Below are 9,885 nucleotides of genomic sequence, written 5' to 3'. Positions count from 1 at the left end.
CAGTTGAACCCTTTGACTCCTGCTCTGCTGTGATTGGTCAGTTGAACCTTTTGACTCCTGCTCTGCTGTGATTGGTCAGTTGAACCCTTTGACTCCTGCCCTGCTGTGATTGGTGTTTGGTGTGTTGCTGGAGGTGAACTGACCTGAGGGGCAGCGGGGGAGGAGACGGGCTGGCAGAGCAGCAGGTTGTCGTAGGGAGAGAGCTGCAGGAGGAAGAGTCAGCATGTTACTCAGGTACAAACAAACAGCTGACCAATGAGGAGCGAGCGTCTGCAGCAGCACTGTCAGCTGTGATGTTCCCTGAGGGATGGTGAAGGTTTATGGTCTAACAGAGGTCAGTCTGGCTCTGTACCTGGACGAGGATGCGAGGTCTCTGCGGCGAGGGGAAGGGGACGTTGTGCATGAAGCTGGAGATGTGTCTGCACAGAGAACAACAAAGGCAGAAGATTCAGAAGAGTCTCATGTTAGAAATAATGTGATTTATAATGATCAGGACGCTCTCACTGACTTTTCCAGCGGCAGGACGTGCGGGCCGGAGATGGAGTATCTGTAGACGAAGGTGAGGAACTTCTGGAAGACGGTGAAGAAGGGCCAGTGCGAGAGGACGCAGATGCTCTTCTTCACCTGCAGGCTGCGGTTGGTGATGGGACGGCGGTCGACCACGCTGAGCAGGCCGAGACGCACGCTCTGACGCTCAGACAGAAGATCACGACTGAACGACTCGTAGAACTGGATGGCTGCTCCGTACACCTGCAGGAGGACAGGAGGAAGTTACACTCAGGAGGAGCAGGAGGAGGAGAGGAGGGGGAGCAGGAGGAGGGAGAGGAGGGAGAGGGAGAGGAGGAGGAGGAGGAGGAGGGAGAGGAGGAAGGGGAGGAGGAGGAGCAGGAGGAAGGAGAGGGAGAGGAGGAGGAGGAGGGAGAGGGAGAGGTGGAGGAGGAGGGAGAGGAAGAGGAGCAGGAAGGAGAGGAAGAGGAGCAGGAGGAAGGAGAGGAAGAGGAGCAGAAGGAAGGAGAGGAAGAGGAGCAGGAGGGGGAGCAGGAGGAGGGAGAGCAGGAGGAGGGAGAGGAAGAGGAGGAGGAAGGAGAGGAAGAGGAGCTGGAGGAAGGAGAGGAAGAGGAGGAGCAGGAGGAAGGAGAAAGGAGGAGCAGGAGGGAGAGGAGGAGGAGCAGGAGGAAGGAGAGGAATAGGAGGGAGAGGAGGAGGAAGGAGAGGAAGAGGAGGAGGAGGAAGAGGAGGAGGAGGAGGGAGAGGAGGAGCAGGAGGAAGGAGAGGAAAAGGAGGGAGAGGAGGAGCAGCAGGAGGAAGGGGAGGAAGAGGAGGAGGAGGAAGGAGAGGAAGAGGACGGAGAGGAGGAGGAGGGAGAGGAAGAGGAGGAGGAGCAGGAATAGGAGGAGGAGGAGGAAGAGGAGGGAGAGGAGGAGGAACAGGAGGAAGGAGAGGAAGAGGAGGGAGCAGCAGGAGGAAGGAGAGAAGATGAGGGAGAGGAGGAGGAGCAGGAGGAAGGAGAGGAAGAGGAGGAGGAGGAGGAGCAGGAGGAAGATGAGGGAGAGAGGAGGAGGAGCAGGAGGAAGAGGAGGGAGAGGAGGAGGAGCAGCAGGAGGAAGATGAGGGAGAGGAGGAGCAGGAGCAGGAGGAAGAGGAGGGAGAGGAGGAGCAGGAGGGAGAGGAAGAGGAGGAGCCGGAGGGAGAGGAGGAGCAGTAGGAGGAGGAGGAGGAAGAGGAGCAGGAGGGAGAGGAGGGAGAGGAGGAGGAGGAGCAGGAGGAAGATGAGGGAGAGGAGGAGGAGCAGGAGGAAGAGGAGGGAGAGGAGGAGCAGTAGGAGGAGGAGGAGGCTCTCTGACAGTCCTACCTTGTCCCCGGAGGCCGAGGTGAAGACGAAGGTGGAGAAGACGGGCAGCTGGTACTTGGCGTTCAGCGGCCAGCTCTCCACGGTGACGCCCATGGGCAGACAGAAGACGGGCACGGACTCGGGCAGAGGGAAGGAGTCCAGGTCGTCCTGCGGGTAGCGACTGAGCAGCGCTGCAGCAGCAAACACACAGTGATGAGAACAGAGCGCACTTCCTGTCACGGCCTGAGCGAGGGCGGCGCCGGACACTCACCCGCTTTGTAGACCAGCGCGTTGGCTTTGGCCACGGCTCTCTTGTAGCAGACGTACAGAGCTGGACCCCACTGCGCACACACACACACACACACACACACACACACACACACAGAGGTTACACACCGATCTGAAGGTCATGCGTCCTGATTGGTCGGAGCCTCGGTCGGACTCACCATCCCCGTGTTCAGGTTCTTGTCCACCCTGCAGAAGGTGTGCGGGGCGACCTCTCCTTTGCTGGGCAGCAGCAGGGCGATGTCGGTGACGCCCAGCGTGTGGAGACCCTGAGAGTCCAGAGCCCGTCTGTAGGTCAGGAACACCCGGTGAGCCGTGGGGGCGCCGCCCGTGCTCAGGCTGGCCGAGCGGCTGTACGGCGTGGTCTCGATCACGTACCAGCCCTGTTTCAGCCGGTCCTTCCCCTCGTACAGAACCCTGCAGGGACGCAGGAAACACACAGGAAGCTGTGAATGGGACTCAAACCGGGCGCTGCTCTAAACCAGCTGATTGTCCAGCACCAGCTTTGTCACGTGTTAACGGCGAGGCAACGAGCCTCTGAGTGATACGTTTGTCCACTTTCAAAATAAAAGCACCGTATTTTAAACAGAGGGGAGAAGTGAATGTTTAATGGAGGCAGTGTGGACAGGAAGTGACCTTGGCACAGGATGCAACACGCTGCCTAGCGCTGGCGTGCTGTCAGGAGAACTGGCCTGTGGTGAGAGAGAGAGAGAGAGCGTCGGTGATGTAATCTGTGGTCCTGGACCAGGACTGGCCTCATTATCTGCTGTCATTAAACGTGTGAACATAAAGAGACAAAAGAGAAGAATGTGTGATGAGTCCTGAGCGCCACAGTCAGCCCACCAATCACAGCGTTACGTAATCCTCCATGTTATATAAGAGGGAGGCTTTAACATGCACCACACTCTCTCTCCTTTAAACGGCTGACTGTTGATGAAACCCTTCGACTCTCCTCTGAGGCAGCACGCGGGTCAGAACCTGAGCCTGAGTCCAGGCTGCAAACTCATCCAACAAACTCAAGGGACCCACATCTGGAACCAATAATCCAGATGTGTGTTTATGTTCACAGCTTCTTTAAACGTTCAGACTCCTGGTTTCCTATCTTAAAGGAGCAGTCTGTAGCTCCGCCCCCTAGTGTTTAAAATGAGTACTGCAGTCTAAACTCTAATCATCACAGAGAGCTGTCTCCCCCCCTCCTCTCACACAGGTCAGCATGTGGTGGACACTGTAGCTTCAGTGTTTAGCCAGCTCTGCATGTGGTGGACACTGTAGCTTCAGTGTTTAGCCAGCTCTGCATGTGGTGGACACTGTAGCTTCAGTGTTTAGCCAGCTCTGCATGTGGTGGACACTGTAGCTTCAGTGTTTAGCCAGCTCTGCATGTAGAGACACTGTAGCTTCAGTGTTTAGCCAGCTCTGCATGTGGTGGACACTGTAGCTTCAGTTTTTAGCCAGCTCTGCATGTGGTGGACACTGTAGCTTCAGTGTTTAGCCAGCTCTGCATGTGGTGGACACTGTAGCTTCAGTGTTTAGCCAGCTCTGCATGTGGTGGACACTGTAGCTTCAGTGTTTAGCCAGCTCTGCATGTGGTGGACACTGTAGCTTCAGTGTTTAGCCAGCTCTGCATGGGTCTGTAAAGCTTTCTGCGTTCTAACCTCTCTCCATGTTTCATCTCCAACATTGATCCTAGTTTGAGCAGCTTTCTGCTGCTGGAGCTTATTAGAAACATGCAGAGGCTTTTTAGCTCGGGTACAATCACAAATTGATGCGGCTGTGGACCGCCGTGGTCGTGACCTACAGGAGACTCTGGACGTCTTTCTGTCTCGCTGCCTCTCGAGTCGGTGCTCCTGGTTCAATTAATTAAAGAGCTAAACAAACAGCTGTTCTCACCCCAGGTCCAGTATGGGCGGTTTGTCTCGTCCTCGCCGGTAGCAAAGGTAGAGGTGAGGGTTGTTGATGAGGCCGGCGCTCAGCTCAGCCGAGTGTCCGCCCAGCGTCCTCTCGATGCAGGTGAAGCCCTCTGGTACTTCCTCTCCGAGCCCCCGGGCGATCACCGCCAGGTCGGTCACCGACTCCACCGCTCGGCCCGACGAAGACGAAGACGAGGAGGAGGAGGAGTTGTAGGCGGTCTTTCCATCCTCGTCCAGGGGCCTCCAGGGCCCTGCAGGGTCCAGACCTGCCACTACAAAGTAGTCCACCAGCTGGGGACATTTCTCCTCTGTCATGCCGCCTGTCTGCCCGCCACTGCAGAGACAAAACACAGAGACAAAACACAGAGACAAGTCAGCGTCCGTTTCATTGATGTCATTGTTTTACATGAATGCAATCAAACACAGCGCTGCAAAATCGACTCTCCACGCACTGACACGACCTGCGAGGTCAGAGACACGACCTGCGGGGTCAGGGACACGACCTGCGGGGTCAGGGACACGACCTGCGGGGTCAGGGACACGACCTGCGAGGTCAGAGACACGACCTGCGGGGTCAGGGACACGACCTGCGGGGTCAGGGACACGACCTGCGGGGTCAGGGACATGACCTGCGGGGGTCAGGGACACGACCTGCGGGGTCAGAGACATGACCTGAGGGGTCAGGGACACGACCTGCGGGGTCAGGGACACGACCTGCGGGGTCAGGGACACGACCTGCGAGGTCAGGGACACGACCTGCGGGGTCAGGGACACGACCTGCGGGGTCAGGGACACGACCTGCGAGGTCAGAGACACGACCTGCGGGGTCAGGGACACGACCTGCGGGGTCAGGGACACGACCTGCGGGGTCAGAGACATGACCTGAGGGATCAGGGACACGACCTGCGGGGTCAGGGACACGACCTGCGGGGTCAGAGACACGACCTGCGGGGTCAGAGACATGACCTGAGGGATCAGGGACACGACCTGCGGGGTCAGGGACACGACCTGCGGGGTCAGGGACACGACCTGCGGGGTCAGGGACACTACCTGCGGGATCAGGGACACTACCTGCGGGGTCAGGGAGTCAGGGACACGAACTGCGGGGTCAGGGACACGACCTGCGGGGTCAGGGACACGACCTGCGGGGTCAGGGACACGACCTGGGGGGTCAGGGACACGACCTGCGGGGTCAGAGACATGACCTGAGGGATCAGGGACACGACCTGCGGGGTCAGAGACACGACCTGCGGGGTCAGGGACACGACCTGCGGGGTCAGGGACACGACCTGCGGGGTCAGGGACACGACCTGGGGGGTCAGGGACACGACCTGCGGGGTCAGGGACACGACCTGCGGGGTCAGGGACACGACCTGCGGGGTCAGGGACACTACCTGCGGGGTCAGGGACACGACCTGCGGGGTCAGGGACACTACCTGCGGGGTCAGGGACACGACCTGCGGGGTCAGGGACACGACCTGGGGAATCAGCACAAACTGCACCACCAGGGGGCGCTCAATCAAAACAATGACAAAAGAGGAGGTCGAGGCTGGCAGGGAATCATGGGAAATGGAGCAGAGGGGAGGGGAAAGGCGGCGCAGTGCGCGGCGCCGACAGACTGCGGCGTGCACAGATTATTTCCATAATGTCCATATTATGTATTATGTATTATTATTACCATTATGTCCATATTTTACAGTTTAATCTTTAATGTCAGACACATTTAAAGATGATCAGAAGAGTCACTAACTGTCCTACCAGACCAGCAGATCAGACACACACACACTTGTTTGTCTGTGTGTGTGTCTACGTGTGTGTTCATGTGTGTGTCTACGTGTGTGTTCATGTGTGTGTCTACGTGTGTGTTCATGTGTGTGTCTACGTGTGTGTCTATTTCCATGTGTGTGTCTACGTGTGTGTTCGTGTGTGTGTTATAAAAATAGGATGCTGTGAGATGCTGAAAGCGCTCTTATGTAACTGCAAATGTCCCCTGCCCTCTATCACCCTCCATCCTCACACAGAGAGAGAGAGAGAGAGAGCAGGGAGAGAGAGAGAGAGAGAGCGCGAGAGAGAGAGAGAGAGAGAGAGAGAGAGGGAGAGAGAGAGAGAGCGAGAGAGAGAGAGAGAGGGAGAGAGAGAGAGAGAGAGCGAGAGAGAGAGAGAGAGAGAGAGAGAGCGAGAGAGAGAGAGAGAGAGAGAGCGAGAGAGAGAGCGAGAGAGAGAGAGACAGAGAGAGAGAGAGAGAGAGAGAGCGAGAGAGAGAGAGAGAGAGAGAGAGAGAGAGAGAGAGAGAGAGAGAGAGACAGAGAGAGAGAGAGAGAGAGAGAGATGTGCATGAATCAGCAGATCAGGTCTCTGAGTTGATGGTTGTCAGATGTATGTGAGAGTCAGAACTAAATGTGGGAGAGGATCCACAGGGTTCTTCAAGAATAGAAGGTTCTGTACTTGTGGACAAAAGCCCCGTTTCGAATAGGAGGTCCGGTTCAGTTGGGTACAGGTTCAGTTGGGTACAGTTGGGTACAGGTTCAGTTGGGTACAGTTGGGTACAGGTTCAGTTGGGTACAGGTTTGGTTGGGTACAGTTGGGTACAGGTTCATTCGGGTACAGGTTCGGTCGGGTACAGGTTCAGTTGGGTACAGGTTCAGTTGGGTACAGGTTCATTCGGGTACAGGTTCATTCGGGTACAGGTTCATTCGGGTACAGGTTCGGTCGGGTACAGGTTCGGTCGGGTACAGGTTCGGTCGGGTACAGGTTCGGTCGGGTACAGGTTCATTCGGGTACAGGTTCGGTCGGGTACAGGTTCATTCGGGTACAGGTTCATTCGGGTACAGGTTCATTCGGGTACAGGTTCGGTCGGGTACAGGTTCGGTCGGGTACAGGTTCATTCGGGTACAGGTTCATTCGGGTACAGGTTCATTCGGGTACAGGTTCGGTCGGGTACAGGTTCATTCGGGTACAGGTTCATTCGGGTACAGGTTCATTCGGGTACAGGTTCGGTCGGGTACAGGTTCATTCGGGTACAGGTTCATTCGGGTACAGGTTCGGTCGGGTACAGGTTCGGTCGGGTACAGGTTCATTCGGGTACAGGTTCGGTCGGGTACAGGTTCGGTCGGGTACAGGTTCATTCGGGTACAGGTTCGGTCGGGTACAGGTTCGGTCGGGTACAGGTTCAGTTGGGTACAGGTTCATTCGGGTACAGGTTCATTCGGGTACAGGTTCAGTTGGGTACAGGTTCGGTTGGTCTACAGTTGTGAATGGTACCAACATAAAGGATCCGTCCTGCTCTTTGGTAGCCTTCTGTCGGGGTAGCAGGGGACGGCTCGGACTCACGTGGTGAAAGAGAGAGAGGACAGAACCAAAGGAGCGAGTGGGGTCAGAGAACACATGGCAGCCTGCTTCCTGTTCATCCATCACTTCCTGGTAACGCACCAATAGAACGTGTTCAGTCCGGCCTACCACCTTTGTTTCTATGTCACACCAAAGCAACGGGCGGCGACCTGCAGCCTCTGTCACAGCTGCAGAGACGAGACCCACAGCGGAGTCGCCTGGTGAAGCAGACGCACGACCACAGTCACCCAAGAAGACCGAGTGTGACAGGAAGAAGGTCAAAGGTCGACAGCTGACGAGGCCGTTTGTTTCAGCGAGGGAGGGGCTCGCTCACATCGCAGAGCGAGGACAGACGTTTGAGCTGAAACAGTTGATTTCATCACAACCACTTCCTGTTAGAGAGGGCCCTGTGCAACAATGGAAACACACACACACACACACACACACACACACACACACACACACACACACACACACACACACACACACACACACACACACACACACACACACACACACACACACACACACACACACACACACACACACACACACACACACACACCTCTAAATACATAATGGAAAGTCCTCTTATAAGTGCAGCAGATTTCCTCACTGACAGAGTTCACTTCAGTTCACTCACTTCTCTATTCTCCAAACATTCAGGAGATTTAAACAGGGGGGGGGGGGCGTCCTCCATCTTTGACTGAGTGACGCTGTGTCTTCCTGGCGGCGGCCATGAGACGATGTCATGTAGAGACACCTGAGGAGCGTCCTGCAGCTCTGACTGTCGAGGAGGAGACGAGCGGCGTCACCACGTCTCCCTTGTTGTTGTTTTTTTTTTTTAAATAAACAAATCAAAGTAAAACGGAAACAAACATCAGCTGAGATCAGCTTCAGAGGAAACCATGACGACGGAGCAACAGAGGCGGCATGTTTGACGTTGCCATGGAAACAAGACGTAACGGATGAGGAAGCGTGAGCCTTCAGGTCAAATAAGAGAAGTACAGCTGGGCTCACCTGGACTTCACGTGGAGATCATGTCCTGGAGCTGCTTCCTTAAAAACACGCCGTGACGTCCAGTCACACGCCGGACACGTCCGCTCGCTCACGCCGCAGTTACCTCGCCTTCTAACCTCTTCTCAACGTCGACACAGAGAAGCCAGAGAGGAGACAAAGTTCCCAGGTGAAGACAGACCCCTGGCTCCTCCTCTTCCTCACTGAGAGCGGGCGCCACAGTCCGGTCAGAGCGTGGCGGCGTGCCGTGATGTCATCCTGGAGTCTTTGTGGTTTCTGGTTTGCTGTCAGTTTCACTTTGAGAAGCCGACTCTCTCAGAGTGTGTTAATCAGTGAGTCACCTGTTTCTTCACTCTGATCTCTGCGCTGAGTTCAAGTGCAGCTTCGGGCGCAGGAAAAGAGACGACTCATCCGTCACGTGCGCTGAAACCCGACAAGACGCCGAACAGACACAAAACAAACTGCTCTTCTGTCCTTAAAACACTCGGCCCAACGTCGCTGGAAATACACGCCAACATCATGTGCACCATCACGTGCACCATCACGTGCACCACCACGTGCACCATCACGTGCACCACCACGTGCACCATCACGTGCACCACCACGTGCACCATCACGTGCACCACCAGGTGCATGTCCACCTAAATAGCTTGATAAATATATGACATGTCGGTGAGCGTTCAGCTGGTTCAAACATGAAACCTGAAGCAGAAGCTCGTCAGTGGTTCTTCAAACGGCTTAACGGTAAAGAGGAAGTGAGAGACCCGCCACAGGAAGTCCCACACAGCGTGATCAAACGTCTCTCACACACTTTGAGTCTTTAACATCTCTGCAGTCGGGCAGCTCGCTCTGAACGCTTAAAAACAGGCGGGGGATAAAGGGTTAACTCCGGGTGCAGCCTCACTACACCTCCCCGACCAGCCTGCAAGACATAAACATCACGTCTCCGGTCAACACCTGCAGTTCCTGGAGCGTCCACTAGAGGCAGCAGCACAGGAAGTCACACACACACACAGGCAGCAGACAGAATCACTCCCATGATTCCCCCCCAGCCTCAACGCTGTCGTTCTCTACGAGACGCTACGGCTCGTCTTCACACTGTTAGCGTGTTGCTTCAGCTCTTATTTTGAAAAGCTGCCACAGGAAGTGAGCGGAGCTGTGAGGGAGAAGAAGAGCTTTAACGTTTTCATGAGCGAGACGCAGCTGAAGAGGACGGACGCCACGAGAAGAAGAGGAGACATCTCCGCCACACACACCCTGCGAGTGTGTGTCAGAGCTGTGTGTGTGTGTGTGTGTGTGTGTGTGTGTGTGTGTGTCAGTGTGTGAGCTGGTACGTGTGTGTGTGTGTGTGTGTGTGTGTGTGTGTCAGTGTGGTAGAACTGTGTCACAGTGTGTGAGCTGGTAAGTGTGTGTGTGTCAGTGTGTGTGTGTCAGTGTGTGAGCTGGTACGTGTGTGTGTGTGTGTGTGTCAGTGTGTGTGTGTGTGTGTGTCAGTGTGTGTGTCAGTGTGTGTGTGTG

At 55.7% G+C, this 9,885-nt stretch overlaps 1 protein-coding gene and 1 long non-coding RNA gene across 2 annotated transcripts in view; both read right to left on the bottom strand.

The window, feature by feature from the left end:
- LOC306824086 overlaps positions 1–9,885 on the bottom strand; it is a 22,506-nt gene that overhangs the window by 1,760 nt on the left and 10,861 nt on the right. The window lies entirely within an intron of this gene.
- Positions 3–9,885, bottom strand: part of LOC306823259 (DENN domain-containing protein 4B-like) — a gene marked incomplete at its 3' end in the record, with an annotated part of 17,130 nt that continues 7,247 nt past the window's right edge. Inside the window, exons 2-8 of the mRNA XM_079342715.1 lie at positions 4,004–4,357; positions 2,278–2,533; positions 2,103–2,172; positions 1,853–2,022; positions 509–750; positions 353–419; positions 3–203 (exon numbers count right to left, since the gene is read on the bottom strand). Coding sequence (XP_079198841.1) covers positions 3–203; positions 353–419; positions 509–750; positions 1,853–2,022; positions 2,103–2,172; positions 2,278–2,533; positions 4,004–4,338 — 1,341 coding nt within the window. The remainder of the gene's footprint in view (positions 204–352; positions 420–508; positions 751–1,852; positions 2,023–2,102; positions 2,173–2,277; positions 2,534–4,003; positions 4,358–9,885) is intronic.

Source organism: Symphodus melops (genome assembly GCF_947650265.1).
Source record: "Symphodus melops genome assembly, chromosome: 5".
Lineage (NCBI taxonomy): Eukaryota > Metazoa > Chordata > Actinopteri > Labriformes > Labridae > Symphodus > Symphodus melops.
This window is presented reverse-complemented; position numbering and strand designations above follow the sequence as displayed.